At 56.5% G+C, this 16,631-nt stretch overlaps 1 protein-coding gene across 1 annotated transcript in view; it reads right to left on the reverse strand.

Moving 5' to 3' along the window:
- The window catches only part of SF3B3 (splicing factor 3b subunit 3), a 58,296-nt gene that overhangs the window by 6,466 nt on the left and 35,199 nt on the right, over positions 1-16,631 (reverse strand). The window contains exons 17-23 of the mRNA XM_054170281.1: positions 15,446-15,600; positions 11,531-11,705; positions 10,434-10,639; positions 9,134-9,290; positions 7,101-7,226; positions 5,128-5,340; positions 370-468 (exon numbers count right to left, since the gene is read on the reverse strand). Of these exons, the coding sequence (XP_054026256.1) occupies positions 370-468; positions 5,128-5,340; positions 7,101-7,226; positions 9,134-9,290; positions 10,434-10,639; positions 11,531-11,705; positions 15,446-15,600 (1,131 nt within the window). The remainder of the gene's footprint in view (positions 1-369; positions 469-5,127; positions 5,341-7,100; positions 7,227-9,133; positions 9,291-10,433; positions 10,640-11,530; positions 11,706-15,445; positions 15,601-16,631) is intronic.

Here is a 16,631-nt window from a genome sequence, read left to right on the forward strand (position 1 = left end):
AAGCAAACAAGCCTGCTGCTGCAATCAGGCAGCACCAAATGGGCCTCAGCTGCCCTTGCAGACTCAGAATTGGCTCCTGGGACCGTGAAAAAGAATCACCCACACCATGTGTGTTGGCAGCTCTGCTCCTGCACACCCATCTGGCCACCACTGCAGAGGACTTCACAGACCAGCAGCACAGCAACCACAGAATGCATTGGGGTTGGTTGAAGGAAGCCTCAAGCCTTGCCCAACCCCCTGCAGGCAGCAGGGGACATCTCCAACCAGATCAGGCTGCACAGGGCCACATTCAATTTGACCTTCAATGCCTCCCAAGGAGAGGGCCTCAACCACATCTCACTAACCCACGTGTCTGCCATGAAGCATTACCTTCTGTGATGCTCCATTAAGCAGGCCCCTGTCCCAGAGTGCTTTGTTGCCTGTGGGATCCTCATCAACCTCATCGTTGGTGTTGGGAGGCAATCTCACCTGCATTGGAGGAAGAGGACATGCTCAGTGAGGGGCAGAGAAGCAGCACATTACCTCTGGGGAATGCCTGTGGTCTCTGAAAGGCCACTTTGGTGGATTTCACAAGATACTTAGAGCAAAACCATCCATTTGCTCCTCCAGTGAAGCCTTTAGCATTCAAAGGGATTCTCAAGATTGATGGCCCAGGACTCAGCACCATGGGCAGGACCTCCTGAGCAGGCTCTTGCCTGGCTTGGCACTCACAGATCACCCTGGGAGGTATGGTCAAAGTGGTTCAAAGGTGGTTGCCAGTAAGGAAAGAGTTTGATGTGTGGGGGGCAGGCAAGGCAAGGAGGGCTGATGGGGGGGCAGGCAAGGCAAGGAGGGCTGATGGGGGGGCAGGCAAGGCAAGGAGGGCTGAGGGGGGGGCAGGTAAGGCAAGGAGGGCTAATGGGGGGGCAGGCAAGGCAAGGAGGGCTGATGGGGGGCAGGCAAGGCAAGGAGGGCTAATGTTGGGGGGGGGCAGGTAAGGCAAGGAGGGCTGATGGGGGGGCAGGCAAGCAAGGAGGGCTGATGGGGGGCAGGTAAGGCAGGAGGGCTGATGGGGGGGCAGGCAAGGCAAGGAGGGCTAATGTTGGGGGGGCAGGCAAGGCAAGGAGGGCTGATGGGGGGCAGGTAAGGCAAGGAGGGCTGATGGGGGGGCAGGTAAGGCAAGGAGGGCTGATGGGGGGGCAGGCAAGGCAAGGAGGGCTGATGGGGGGGCAGGCAAGGCATGGAAGGCTAATGTTGGGGGGGCAGGCAAGGCAAGGAGGGCTGTTGGGGGGGGACAGGCAAGGCAAGGAGGGCTGATGGGGGGGCAGGCAAGGCAAGGAGGGCTGATGGGGGGGCAGGCAAGGCAAGGAGGGCTGATGGGGGGGCAGGCAAGGCAAGGAGGGCTGATGGGGGGGGCAGGCAGGCAAGGAGGGCTGATGGGGGGGGCAGGCAAGGCAAGGAGGGCTGATGGGGGGCAGGCAAGGCAAGGAGGGCTGATGGGGGGGCAGGCAAGGCAAGGAGGGCTGATGGGGGGGCAGGCAAGGCAAGGAGGGCTGATTGGGGGGCAGGTAAGGCAAGGAGGGCTGGGGGGCGGCAAGGAGGGGCTGATGGGGGGGCAGGCAAGGCAAGGAGGGCTGATGGGGGGGCAGGCAAGGCAAGGAGGGCTGATGGGGGGGCAGGCAAGGCAAGGAGGGCTGATGGGGGGGCAGGCAAGGCAAGGAGGGCTGATGGGGGGGCAGGCAAGGCAAGGAGGGCTGATGGGGGGGCAGGCAAGGCAAGGAGGGCTGATGGGGGGGCAGGCAAGGCAAGGAGGGCTGATGGGGGGGGCAGGTAAGGCAAGGAGGGCTAATGTTGGGGGGGGCAGGCAAGGCAAGGAGGGCTGATGGGGGGGCAGGAAAGGCAAGGAGGGCTGATGGGGGGGGCAGGCAAGGCAAGGAGGGCTGATGGGGGGGGGACAGGCAAGGCAAGGAGGGGCTGATGGGGGGGGGACAGGCAAGGCAAAGGAGGGCTGATGGGGGGGGGACAGGCAAGGCAAGGAGGGCTGATGGGGGGGCAGGCAAGGCAAGGAGGGCTGATGGGGGGGGCAGGCAAGGCAAGGAGGGCTGATGGGGGGGGCAGGTAAGGCAAGGAGGGCTAATGTTGGGGGGGCAGGCAAGGCAAGGAGGGCTGATGGGTGGGGGGCAGGCAAGGCAAGGAGGGCTGATGGGGGGGCAGGCAAGGCAAGGAGGGCTGATGGGGGGGGGACAGGCAAGGCCAGGAGGGCTGATGGGGGGGGGACAGGCAAGGCCAGGAGGGCTGATGGGGGAACAGGCAAGGCAAGGAGGGCTGATGGGGGGGCAGGCAAGGCAAGGCAAGGCCAGGAGGGCTGATTTGCGTGGGTCGGTGTCCAGCGCTGGCTGAACTCCGCGCTCCACAGCACCCCACAGCACGCTTCAGAGAGAGAGATCAAAGGCCTGGCAGAAGGAGCCAGCTCTTCTTTCCTCCTCCTCTGCTGACACCCAGCCAAGCAGGGAAGTGTCAGCACTGACACAGCCAATTTGGAGAGGAAGGAGGAGAGAAAGAGCTCGACGCCGGGGAAGGGAAACTGGAGCGCGGTAACCCCGAGCCCAGGCTCTGTGGCGGGGAGGGGGCAGCCCTCTGCACAGCCACAAGCTCCAGCCCAAGGCTTTCTTCACAGCAAGGCACAAAAGATGGAATTAGCACAAAGCTGACAGACAGCAGCCAGCCCTCTCCCCTCCCTGCCCCTTGAGGACAACCACTCACCCCCTTAGGAAAAACAAGTGACTGGTACAGGGCCTTGTCTCCAGAGCCTCCTTCTTTGTAGGCAAATCACAGAACCAATAAGGTTGGAAAAGACCTCAAGGATCATCAGGTCCAACCTGGCACCCAACACCTCCTGACTGCTAAACCATGGCTCAAGGGCCACTTCCAATCCCTTCTTGAACACCTCCAGGGATGGTGACTCCACCACCTCCCTGGGCAGCACATCCCAAGGGCCAATCTCTCTTGCTGGGAAGAACTTCTTCCTCACCCCCAGCCTAAACCTCCCCTGGCATAGCTTGGGACTGTGTCCTCTTGTTCTGGTGATGCTTGCCTGGGAGATGAGACCAACCCCCCTGGCTACAACCTCCCTTCAGGGAGTTGGAGAGAGCAAGAAGGTCTCCCCTTACACATCCAAGTGCCAGGTTCTGCACATTGGCCACAGCAACCCCAGGCAGAGCTGCAGGCTGGGGGCAGAGTGGCTGAGAACTGCCAAACAGAGAGGGATCTGGGGGTGCTGATTGACAGCTGGCTGAACATGAGCTAGCAGTGTGCCCAGGGGGCCAAGAAGGCCAAAGGCATCCTGGCCTGGAGCAGGAAGAGTGTGGCCAGCAGGAGCAGGGAGGTCATTGTGCCCTGTGCTCAGCACTGCTCAGGCCACACCTGGAGTCCTGTGTCCAGCTCTGGGCCCCTCAGGTTAGGAAGGACATTGAGAGACTTGAAGGTGTCCAGAGAAGGGCAACAAGGCTGGGGAGAGGCCTTGAGCACAGCCCTGTGAGGAGAGGCTGAGGGAGCTGGGGTTGCTTAGCCTGCAGAACAGGAGGCTCAGGGGAGACCTCATTGCTCTCTGCAACTCCCTGCAGGGAGGTTGGAGCCAGGTGGGGGTTGGTCTCTTCTCCCAGGCAAGCAGCACCAGAACAAGAGGACACAGTCTCAAGCTGTGCCAGGGGAGGTTTAGACTGAATGTCAGGAAGAAATTCTTCATAGAGAGAGTTGTTGGCCATTGGGATGTGCTGCCCAGGGAGGTGGTGGAGTCCCCATCCCTGGAGGTGTTTAGGAGGAGACTGGATGGGGTGCTTGGTGCCATGGTTGAGTTGATCAGATGGTGCTGGGTGATAGGTTGGGCTGGATGAGCTCAAAGGTCTTTTCCAACCTGGTCTATCCTGTTCCCATTCCCATTCCTATTCCTACTCCATTCCTATTCCATTCCATTCCATTTCCTATTCCATTCCCATTCCATTTCCCATTTCATTCCTATTCCATTCCATTCCCATTCCTATTCCAATTCCTATTCCCATTCCAATTCCATTCCCATTCCAATTCCCATTCCCATTCCATTTCCTATTCCCATTCCATTTCCTATTCCCATTCCCATTCCATTTCCCATTCCACTTCCTATTCCCATTCATTCCCATTCCCATTCATTCCCATTCCTATTCCATTCCCATTCCTATTCCCATTCCCATTCCATTTCCTAGTCCCATTCCATTCCCATTCCTATTCCATTCCTATTCCATTCCATTCCATTCCCATTCCTATTCCATTCCCATTCCTATTCCATTCCCATTCCAATTCCATTCCCATTCCATTTCCCATTCCATTTCCCATTCCATTCCCATTCCTATTCCAATTCCCATTCCAATTCCCATTCCTATTCCAATTCCCATTCCAATTCCCATTCCTAGTCCATTTCCTATTCCATTCCCATTCCATTTCCTCTTCCCATTCCATTCCTATTCCATTCCCATTCCTATTCCATTCCAATTCCATTCCCATTCCCATTCCATTCCCATTCCTATTCCATTCCATTCCCATTCCTATTCCATTCCCATTCCAATTCCATTCCCATTCCCATTCCATTTCCCATTCCATTCCTATTCCAATTCCCATTCCAATTCCCATTCCTAGTCCATTTCCTATTCCATTCCCATTCCATTTCCTCTTCCCATTCCATTCCTATTCCATTCCATTCCCATTCCTATTCCATTCCAATTCCATTCCCATTCCCATTCCATTCCCATTCCATTTCCTATTCCATTCCTATTCCATTCCAATTCCATTCCCATTCCATTTCCTATTCCATTTCCCATTCCATTCCCCATTCCCATTCCCATTCCAATTCGCATTCCTATTGCAATTCCCATTCCAATTCCCATTCCTAGTCCATTTCCTATTCCATTCCCATTCCTATTCCCATTCCCATTCCATTCAATTTTTATCCCATCCCATCTGCCAGCTCTCTCAGCACCCTGGGCTGGATCCCATCGGGTCCCACGGGCTTGCGGGGGATCCCGAGCCGATGCCTCGCGGATTTCAGGGACGCTTGGAAGAGGCCACAAAGCCCAGATCAAGAAACCCCACTCAGTGGTGGCTGGGAGGCAGACTCACCACACAGATGTTGCCAAACTTGTCTGCCCCAGCCACGGTGTCGTAGTCGAGGAGGGTGGCGGTGGTGACCCAGCGCGGGTAGGTGTCGTCGGCGAAGATGATCAGCTGGTTCTCGTTCCTCTTGTAGCGCACCCAGATGAAGCTCTCCTGCACGTCTGAAACGATCACCCTGTGCCCAATGGTTTGGATCCCACAGATGTAGTTGGCAATGTGCTGCCCAGAGAGAGGAAGAGGGAGGGGTGGGGAAAAAAAAACAGCCCTGAGCGCTCCTGAGGAGTCAGCTCCGGCCTGGTCCGACGCCGATCTTCCCCCCCCGCGAAGCTGCCTCTCCTTTCTGGTGGGCTGCAGGCCCAGTCTAAACACATCATCAGTGCAGGGCCTTCCAACCTATCATCCACCACACATCAGAGGGAGGATCTCCTCCCCCTCTGCTATGCCCCACTGAGGCCATTATATGGAGCACTGGGTCCAGTTCTAGGCTCCCCAGCTCAAGAAACAGGGAGCTGCTGGAGAGAATCCAGCAGAGGCTGCAAAGATGCTGGGGGGAGGGAGGAATAAGCCCCTGCAGCAGTACAGGTGAGGGGTTGAGCTGCTGGAAGGCAGCTCCATGGAGAAGGACCTGGGAGTGCTGGGGGACGAGTTCCCCACAAACCAGCTATGGGCCCTTGTGGCCATGAAGGCCAGTGGTCTCCAGGGGAGCCTGCAGGTCAAGGGAGGGTCTCCTCTCCCTCTACTCTGCCCTGCTAAGGCCACATCTGCTGTAATGGGTCCAGTCCTTCTGACCTCCCCAGGATAAGAGAGACAGGGAATTACTGGGGAGAGTCCAGCAGAGGCTTCAAAGCTGCTGTGGGGCCTTGAGCAGCTCTGTGAGGAGTAAAGGCTGGAAGCCATGGGGCTGTTGAGCCTGGAGAAGAGCAGCCCCAGAGGGCATCTGAGCAATGCTCAGCAGGATCTCAAGGAGCTGTGGGGGGCAAGAGGCTGGGGCCAGGCTCTGCTCAGTGGTGCCCAGGGACAAGACAAGGGGCAGAGGGCACCCAGGAGGTTCCAGTTGACCAGGAGGAGAAAGTTGTTTGGTGTGAGGGTGCTGGAGGCCTGGAGCAGGCTGCCCAGAAAGGTTGTGAAGTCTCCTTCTCTGGAGAGCTTCCAACCCCTCCTGGCCACTGTGACCCTGGGCAAGCTGCTGTGGGTGACACTGCTTTAGCAGGGGGCTTGGACTGGGTGATGTCCAGGGGTCCTTTCCAACCCCCATGCTGGGATCCTGTAGCCACCCCCAGCCTGCTGAGCATGACATTAAACATCCAGGCAAGATGCACTGCTGTAGAGTCTATGAAGTGAGCTGCCAAGGACAGTCCTGCAAGCAGGAGCTGCTTCTGTGTCCCCTCACTACTTGTGGTCATAAAAGACCCAAGGAGGGCTTCAGCTGTTCATGTGAGTCATACTCAGGAAACAAAACCAAAACTACCACAAACCAACCCCAATTCCACTGGAAATTCCCAGCCTGCCTGTGCACTTGCTGGAGCTCCTTTGTGCAGCAGGGAGCAACTGGCACAGGTTCTGCAGCCTGCCTGGGAGGGAGGAGGAGCAGGCAGCGGAGCTAGAAAGCCACACTCCGCAGTTTCTCCCCCTAAAGTACCAGGGATGCCCTGCAAGGACCATCTGCTGCCAGGAGAAAAATCCCCTTTTCACAACTCTTGAGGATCTGGAGGGGTGTTCAAAGGCACCTTCCACCCTCTGGCCCCAGCCTGCTGATCATCTCACCCAAGGGAACAGTGCCAGCAGCTGCTGTCTCACGCTTGGCTAAACCCTCTGACACCTGCTGCAGAAGATCAGAGGCCTGACCCGTACAGGGCTTGTGAAGCTCCTGCATGGGGCCAGCTGCACAGGGGAGAAGCAGCTAAGCCTTTGTTTCACTGTTGCTGTCAAGCATCACTCAGTCCAGCTGAGCAGCTCTGGACAGAGAGAGAAGCCAGTACCTTATTCTCACACTTGCGGAGCAGTTTCTTCTTGCCCAGGTCGTACACACGCAGGAGCTTCCCAACTCCAATCAAGACTCTGCCTTGGAAGGGAGCAATGGCTGCAGGAACCTCCTCCACAGGGGTCTACAGAGGGAAAAGGAAGACTGTGAGACTCTCACCAACAGAGTTAACCTTCCACCAAGCTTCAGAATGGATTGGGGCAGCTGAAGACCTTTTGGCTCTCTCTTAACGCCCTGACAGGAGGTTGGAGCCAGGTCGGGGCTGGTCTGCTTCTCCCTAGTAGCAGAGGATAGAATGAAGAGGAAATGGCCTCAGGTTACTGCCAGGGGAGGGTTAAGTTGGGCATGAGGAACAGTTTGTTCCCCTAAAGGGTTGTGAAGGCCTGGCCCAGGCTGTCCCAGGGCAGTGGTGGAGTGCCCATCCCTGGAGGCACCGATAAGCCCTGGAGACGTGGTGCTGAGGGCCACGGTTCAGCGGTGCCTTGGCAGGTTATAGCTGATGATCTTACAGGCCTCTTCCAACCCAAATGAGTCTACAAAGCTCACTGGCCAGTGCCAAGGCTTTCAACTTCAAAAGCTGACCACACATGTTTCTGCAGGAGGGCCACAAGGTGAGTGCCCCTTAACTGAAGGGTAGGGCTGCTCTGAGAACCCCCTCACTGGGCAGGCAGCAAAGGCAGGCAAGGATCTGGCTGACTTGGTTCTTAGTTTAGCTTTATCCCCAACAGAAAGATGTTAATGTTCTGCCTAAACCCATCCAGGCTGTCTATTTTCTAACCCAAAAGCATGAATCTCATTCATCCATCTGCCAGAGATGCTCTGAAACTGCCAGTGGAGCAGTGGCCCAGCTGAACACAATTCACTTAGGGCTGAAAGGTCTCCCACCACTCATCCAGCTGAAGGATCAGGCACAGCAGAGCATGGCAAGAGGCAAGAAAGCTTCCAGCTGCAGCATTCCCAGCTTGCTTGGGTTGGCTAGGAGAAGGTATTTCACAGCCTCAGCTCTGTCAGTTTCCAAGTGGGTGTTTGATGGCACCAGAAAAGGTCCTGCTCCAGCACAGAACCAACCTTCCTGCACATCAGGACTGTAGGAAGTGAGTAAGCCACAACATTCCTTTCCAGATGCTCATCTGCTCCCATCTTGGAAGCACGTGGGAAGGAGAACTCTGATTTAAGGGAGTTCTGCTGAAATCCCTAAACCCTAGAGACCTGTCAAACAAGTTGGTCATCAGGCAACTGACCATTCCCCCAGGCAGCCAAAACAGCAAGATGACAGCTCACACCAGCTTCAGGTGGCCAGCCAAGGACTGAGTGCCTCAGCACCAGGGCTCAAGTGACCCAAGGATGAATTCCTTGTAAACAAATGCTCAGAGCAGCTCTCTGAGCTCATCTTCCATGAAGAAAACAGAGCTGATCTTCTCCCCTCCCTACAAGGGGCACAAAACCACTGCTCCTTTCCCCTTTGCCCAGAGCTGAGGCAAAGGAAGATCTGTGCTCAATCCTCAGCTCTCCAATCAAAAGATGTCCCAAGTGATTGTGGAGGCGGCAGCTGATTTCCTCTGGGGCTGCTTCCAGCCTCTAGCATCAGCCTTGTTTAGTCTGAAAGAGGCTGAAGGGAGACCTCTTAGCCCTCTGAAACTCCCTGAAAAGAGGCTGCAATGAGCTTGGGGTTGGTCTCTTCTCCCCTGGTCTCAGGAGGAGAGGAGATGGCCTGGAATTGTGCCAGGGGAGGCTTAGTTTGGAGAGGAGGTAAAAAATTGCTTTGCTGCCAGAATGGTCAGGGATTGGCAGAGGCTGCCCAGGGATGTTGGGGAGTCAAGAAGCCTGTGGCCATGGCACTTGGGGCCATGGTTCAGTGGCCATGGTGGGGTTGGGCTGGTGGTTGGACTTGATCTTAGAGGTCTCCTCCAACCCCCACAAGTTCTCCGACTGGACGAATCCTGCGATGTTCTGCTCCAGCTTTCAGGGTGAAGTTAACAGCTGCCCCAAACCCCTCCCTTGCAGCTGGTTCCAGTCACACCCCCCCCTCACCTTGTGCAGGAACTCCAGCTTCTCCCCACTATTCACCAGCTTGTAGGTGTAGACAAACCCCCCAGCAACGGAGCGAGGGTTGAGGATCAGGTCCTTGGCCACCCCCACCAGCACGTACCACTCGTCCCCGGTGTTGGAGAAGCGGCACACGGCCACGCTGGGGAGGAGAAGACAGCCCAGTGTGAGCACCCAAACACACACACAGCACTCCTGAGAGGGGCCCCTCCAGAGCACAGCCTGCTCCTAACCCAGGTACAGCCTGGGGAGCCTGACCTCCCAGCACTGAGGTTTCCCTGCCGGAGGTCCTCTCTTCCCCCCCGGTGCGCTCCAGCCCCAAGCTTTGCTTTCACTGCTCAGCAATGGGCAAAGCTTCACTGGAGTCACAGAGTCCTAGCTTGGAAGGGACCTCAAGGATCATCTGGTCCAACCTTGCTTAGGGAAAACAGGGTCCAGACAAGATGTTTCAGCCCCTATCCAGTTGAAGCCTGCGAGTGTCCAGCGCTGAGGGCTTCACCATTTCCGTGGGGAGATCATTGCAAGGGTTGATTGTCCTTGGGAAAAGCTTCCCTCCCCAAGCAGGAACTTGTCCCCACTCTTCCCTGTAGCCACCCCTTACACACCAGAACGTGGTGAAGTCTGCCCTGGGCCTTCTTTCTCAAGGCTGAACAGTCAGTTCTCTGCCTTTCCTCACAAGAAGGAGCAGCAGCAGCAGCTGTTTCCCAGGCTGCTGCCATTTGAACACATCCACCTTCCCTTTCCTCACCTGGCAGTGTTATTTCCTGCCCTCTGCCTGGCTCAGCCAGGTGGGGAATCCTGGACACAACAGCCTTTTGGACTGGCATGACCTAAACTCTACCTGCTGAGGCACTTGCTGCTCTTCATGGTTATTGTGTTGGTTTTCCCCTCCAGGCCCTCCAGCACTTCCTTTCCCTGTAATCTACACTCAAGTTGGTCTGGATGGGAAGGGAAGTGAGAGAGAGCAGCACATTGTCCTGCTCCCAGCCCTCTGTTGGGTCTTTAAGCCCTGGGGGGGGCCAGCAAACACATCTGGAGGCCCAGCTCTTGGTGTCACATGCAGAGAGATCAGGGTGGAGAAAGGGAAGGAAAAGCAAGACCAAAAGCTCTGTGGTACTTGCTGCTGGCATTTCAAAGCCAGGCTCCTGACAACAGGCTGCATCTGGATTGCAACTCAGCAACAGCTAAGCAAAAGAAGCAGGGGGGCAGGGAAACCGAACCCCAAACCACACAGAAAGACTCCCCACAAGCAGAGATTCTTGCTGCATCTGGCACTGCTTCTTACCTGAAGGCAGCCTCATTCTGCTCTAGCTGGACCAGATCCAAGGTGTTTCCCTGGATGGGGTTCATCACCCTGATGACAGAAGCCCATTGGCCATTCCCTGCCTTGGGAGCACCGAAGATGGACTCTGGGAGGTTCTCATTCAGGAAGGCTGCAGCCATCTCAGCAGCCAGCTCCCTCTCATCTTCACCTGCAGCCTCCACCATTTCCTAAGGCACATTAAAGGCCAAGAGAAAAGAGCAGCTCAGTGGATTTCCTTCCCAGGCAATACTCTTGGGTAGGATGCTGCCTGCCTCTTTCCCCTGGGCCCAGGTATTCCAAGGCAAAGCTGCCCAACCCCAAAGCTTCCACCCACCCTGAAGGGAGAATCCACAGCTCAGAGCAGCATCAGCTCTGCCCTGTCCAAAGGGGCAGTTTTCTGGGGAGCTCTGCCTCCAAACCACCAACTCTGGAAACAACAGTGAGAAGAAAACAACCCACTGGAATCCAAATGTCCTGAGAGTCAGAGAAAATGATGTCACACCAAGCAGAACTATCCTTCAACACATGGTTCTTCAACCTGCCAGAACAACATGCAAAGCAAGGAGCATATTCTGCTGAAATCTGGGGTTTGAGGCATCCCAGAATGGTTTGGCTTAGAGGAACCTCAGAGATCATTTGGTTTCAACCCCCTTGCCACAGGCAGGGACTTCTCCCACCAGCCCAGGCTGCTCCAGGCCTCACCCAGCCTGGCCTTGGTACACCTCCAGGGAGTGGGGATGCATGACTTCCCTAGGCAACCTCTTCCAGTGTCTCCCTACCCTCACTCTAAAGGATTTCTTCCTCATCCCCAGTCTTAATCTCCCCTCTTCCAGCTCAAAGCCACTGCCCCTTGTCCTGTGAGCAGTCCCTCCCCTCCCCAGCTTTCTTGGAGGGCCCCTTCAGGGACTGGAAGGCAGCTATGAGGTCTCCCTGGGGCCTTCCCTCCCTTCAGCTCCTGCCTTCACACAGGTGATGGCAGATGGGGAGAAGTCAGAGGGGAGGATCTCCAGTTTCAAGTCTCCCCTGGGGAAGGGAGAGCACAGGAGAGCACAGCACAGCTGTGCCCCCACCCCCATTACCTCAGCCATCTGCTGCTTCCTCTGGGCCTTGGTGGCCTCAGTGTAGGCATTGTGGTCTGTCTCAATGATGATCAGGTTGTTGCTCTCTGGGTGAATGACAAACTTTCGGGGTGTGTACTGCAAGGGGAAGGCAACCTGGTTGAAGACTGCCCCCAGCTTCTCCAGAGCCAAAATCCTGCGGGACAAGAAGGGGCAACCGTGGTGAGCAAGGTGCAAGAGCAGCCCTCTAAAGAGAAACTGGAGCTGAGCTTTGTGTGTGGGACCTGGGCTGGCATTCAACAAGTCCAAGTGCCAGGGGCTGCACTTTGGCCACAGCAACCCCAGGCAGAGCTGCAGGCTGGGGGCAGAGTGGCTGAGAGCAGCCAAACAGAGAGGGATCTGGGGGTGCTGATTGACAGCTGGCTGAACATGAGCCAGCAGTGTGGCCAGGGGGCCCAAGAGGGCCAGTGGCATCCTGGCCTGCAGTGTGGCCAGCAGGAGCAGGGAGCTCATTGTGCCCCTGTACTCTGCATTGGTTAGGCCACACCTTGAGTCCTGTGTCCAGTTCTGGGCCCCTCAGGTTAGGAAGGACACTGAGAGACTTGAAGGTGTCCAGAGAAGGGCAACAAGGCTGGGGAGAGGCCTTGAGCACAGCCCTGTGAGGAGAGGCTGAGGGAGCTGGGGTTGCTTAGCCTGCAGAAGAGGAGGCTCAGGGGAGACCTTGTTGCTCTCTCCAACTCCCTGCAGGGAGGTTGGAGCCAGGTGGGGGTTGGGCTCTTCTCCCAGGCAGCCAGCACCAGAACAAGAGGACACAGTCTCAAGCTGTGCCAGGGGAAGTTTAGGCTGGAGGTGAGGAGAAAGTTCTTCCCAGAGAGAGTTGTTGGCCCTTGGGATGTGCTGCCCAGGGAGGTGGTGGAGTCACCGTCCCTGGAGGTGTTCAAGAGGGGACTGGATGTGGCACTTGGTGCCGTGGTCTAGTCCTGAGGTCTGTGGTGCCAGGTTGGACTGGATGATCTTTGAGGTCTCTTCCAACCTTACTGAGACTGTGATACAAGCAGCACCTTTCTGAGAGCCACCAGCAGCGTCTGGGGACCGCACCACACGGCTCTGAAGGCGACGCAGACCGGGACACGAAATCAAAAGCTCCTCACAGGCACTCGGGTTGAAAGAAGAGCATGAAGGAGGCCATGCCAAGTCTTTCTTCCTGTGACTTGCCAGCTGAAATACCAGCTCTTCTGGCATCTGGGGACTACAAGCCACAAGGCTCTCCCAGAAAGAATGCCTCCTTCAGAAAGCCCTGAATGCTGGAGCGTCGCAGCGAGGGCTGCCCTGAAACGGGCGCCTGTTCCAGCGCATAAAGCAGAGCTGCTGAATTTGGGTGCCCCTATTCTTCACCACTGCTGCCTTTTGCTCCCTAAGCTTTGCACTGGGAAAAGGCAACAGCTGCCCCCCCCTTTCATGCCTCTGGTTCCTCTAAATCACGTGGCCAGCTCAGACCACCAAGCCCCAGATGCTAACCCCGCAGCAGGTTTGTGTTTATCAGAAGCTTCCCTCGCCGAGGAGCAGAGAGCTGCAGGATCCTTTGCAGCTGGATGAGCACTTCCAAAAAATCAGAAGGGCTGCTCCCTGCTTTGTTTTCCCACAGCAGAACCATCCCTGCATCCCACTGGAGTTCTAAAAAAAAAACTTCACAGCATGCTTTAGGTTGGAAGTGACCTCAGAGGTCACCCAGTTCCAAATCCCCCCTGCCACGGGCAGGGACATCTCCCCCCACCAGCCCAGGTGGCTCAAGGCCTCATCCAGCCTGGCCTGGAACACCTCTAGGCAGGGGGCAGCCACAGCCTCCCTGGGCAGCCTGTGCCAGGCTCTCCCCACCCTCACTGCCAACAATTTCTTCACAGAATCACTGAGGCTGGAAAAGACTTCTGAGATCATTGAGGCCCAGCCTGACCTAACAGCAGCACATCAGCTCAACCCTGCTCCAGCTGCCACATCCAAGCTTCTCCTAAAGACCTCCAGGGAGGGCAACTCCACCACCTCCCTGGGCACTCCATCCCAGTGCCCACTCAGCCCCTTCCATGAGCAAGTGCTTCCCAACACCCAGCCTCAGCCCTTTCCATGGGGAAGTGCTTCCCAACACCCAGCCTCAGCCCTTTCCATGAGCAAGTGCTTCCCAACACCCAGCCTCAGCCCTTTCCATGAGCAAGTGCTTCCCAACACCCAGCCTCAGCCCTTTCCATCAGGAAGTGCTTCCCAACACCCAGCCTCAGCCCTCTCCGTGGGGAAGTGCTTCCCAACACCCAGCCTCAGCCCTTTCCATCAGGAAGTGCTTCCCAACACCCAGCCTCAGCCCTCTCCGTGGGGAAGTGCTTCCCAACACCCAGCCTCAGCCCTTTCCGTGGGGAATTGCTTCCCAACACCCAGCCTCAGCCCTTTCCATCAGGAAGTGCTTCCCAACACCCAGCCTCAGCCCTTTCCATGGGGAAGTGCTTCCCAACACCCAGCCTCAGCCCTTTCCATGGGGAAGTGCTTCCCAACACCCAGCCTCAGCCCTTTCCATGGGGAAGTGCTTCCCAACACCCAGCCTCAGCCCTTTCCGTGGGGAAGTGCTTCCCAACACCCAGCCTCAGCCCTTTCCGTGAGGAAGTGCTTCCCAACACCCAGCCTCAGCCCTCTCCGTGGGGAATTGCTTCCCAACACCCAGCCTCAGCCCTTTCCGTGAGGAAGTGCTTCCCAACACCCAGCCTCAGCCCTTTCCGTGAGCAAGTGCTTCCCAACACCCAGCCTCAGCCCTTTCCATCAGGAAGTGCTTCCCAACACCCAGCCTCAGCCCTTTCCATCAGGAAGTGCTTCCCAACACCCAGCCTCAGCCCTTTCCATCAGGAAGTGCTTCCCAACACCCAGCCTCAGCCCTTTCCGTGGGGAAGTGCTTCCCAACACCCAGCCTCAGCCCTTTCCATCAGGAATTGCTTCCCAATACCCAGCCTCAGCCCTTTCCGTGAGGAAGTGCTTCCCAACACCCAGCCTCAGCCCTTTCCATCAGGAAGTGCTTCCCAACACCCAGCCTCAGCCCTTTCCATGAGCAAGTGCTTCCCAACACCCAGCCTCAGCCCTTTCCATCAGGAAGTGCTTCCCAACACCCAGCCTCAGCCCTTTCCATCGGGAAGTGCTTCCCAACACCCAGCCTCAGCCCTTTCCATCAGGAAGTGCTTCCCAACACCCAGCCTCAGCCCTTTCCATCAGGAAGTGCTTCCCAACACCCAGCCTCAGCCCTTTCCATCAGGAAGTGCTTCCCAACACCCAGCCTCAGCCCTTTCCATCAGGAAGTGCTTCCCAACACCCAGCCTCAGCCCTTTCCGTGGGGAAGTGCTTCCCAACACCCAGCCTCAGCCCTTTCCATCAGGAATTGCTTCCCAATACCCAGCCTCAGCCCTTTCCGTGAGGAAGTGCTTCCCAACACCCAGCCTCAGCCCTTTCCATCGGGAAGTGCTTCCCAACACCCAGCCTCAGCCCTTTCCATCAGGAAGTGCTTCCCAACACCCAGCCTCAGCCCTTTCCATCAGCCTCCTCCAGCCTGAGCCTCCTCTTCTCCAGGCTTCCTCATCTCCAGCTTCAGTCTCCACTCCCCCAGCTCCAAGCCATTCTCCCTGCTCCTGGCACTCCCAGCCCTTGTCCAAAGTCCCTTCCCAGCTCTCCTGGAGCCCTTTCAGGTGCTGAAAAGCTGATCAAAGGTCTCCCCTGAAGCCTTCCCTTCTCCATCCCAAGTGTTTCCATCAAATCATTATCTGCCATCAAATAGCCTCACACCTCCCAACCCTGAACTCTTCAGGTTTAAATCACTTTACCTCTTCCCCTTCGAATGTCCACCGAGAAGTCCCCACCCCTCTCCCTGCCACCCTGGCCCAGGAGAATTCACCTTGCCCCAGGGGTCCTTACCTCAGTGTGTTTGTGGAGATGGCTACAATGCCTTCTGGGCACTGCTCAGAAGCAAAGCCAGATGCAAACTCCAGGGTCTCATAAGAGAGGGGGGTCAGGTGGAAGCGGGACTGGTAGGAGTAACTGAGCCAGGATCGGCTCGACATGGCCAGCACCTGGGAGAGAGAGAGAGAGAGAGAACAAATCCAGGGGGGCTGGGGACACAGCCAAACTCCTGCTTGCACCAGGAGTCTCCAGAGGAGGAGGCTCCACAACCTCCATCAGCAAGACCAATCTTTCTGGGCTCCCCAGTTCAAGAGAGACAGATGCTGAGGGGCCTGGAGCAGCTCTGTGAGGAGCAAAGGCTGAGAGCCCTGGGGCTGAGAGCCTGGGGAAGAGCAGCCCCAGAGGGGAGCTGAGCAATGCTCAGCAGGAGCTAAAGGAGCTGTGGGGGGCAAGAGGCTGGGGCCAGATCCTTGTCAGTGGTGCCCAGGGACAGGACAAGGATCAATGAGCACAAACTGGAAGCCAGCAGGTTCCATCTGAACAGGAGGAGAAACTTCTTTACTGTGAAGGTGCAGGAGCCCTGGAGCAGGTAGCTCAGAGAGGTTGTGGAGCCTCCTCTAAAGAGCTTCCAACCCCTCCTGGCCATTGTGTTCCTGGCCAAGCTGCTGTGGGTGCCCTGCCTGAGCAGAGGGGGTTGGACTGAATGATCTCCAGAGGTCCCTTCCAACCCTCACCACGCTGTGACCATTCTGTCAATGAGTGGCTGTGCAGTGCTGGACTCCTACCCCCTTGCTACAGCTGAACTCTTGCAGGAGGGCTGCACCCAGCAGCCCAGAGCACACCTCCAGAGATGGTTTTATCTGGAAACAGCACATGGCACAGAGGAACTTCAAAGAGCCAGCAAGACAAGGAATGCTCAAACTAAGGCACAATAAAAACTGTTATCTGTAAAAGCCAAGACCAACAAATACTTTCATATAGCTCTTTTTCCTCCCCCCCCCAACCCCTTCTTTTTAAACAATAACCTTTTCTGATGGAAACAGCTCTCTGAAAACAAACATTAGCTGCTCTGTCATAATCCAAATGCTTTATGTGGCATTTCACTTCAAATAATCAGCCCATTTGTCCAGCAAGTTAAAGGAAATAGAAGGCAGCAGATGGACTTCTGAACTCTTCACTTAGGTAGGACAGAGCAGAAGAG

Source organism: Dryobates pubescens, chromosome 19 (genome assembly GCF_014839835.1).
Source record: "Dryobates pubescens isolate bDryPub1 chromosome 19, bDryPub1.pri, whole genome shotgun sequence".
Classification (NCBI taxonomy): domain Eukaryota; kingdom Metazoa; phylum Chordata; class Aves; order Piciformes; family Picidae; genus Dryobates; species Dryobates pubescens.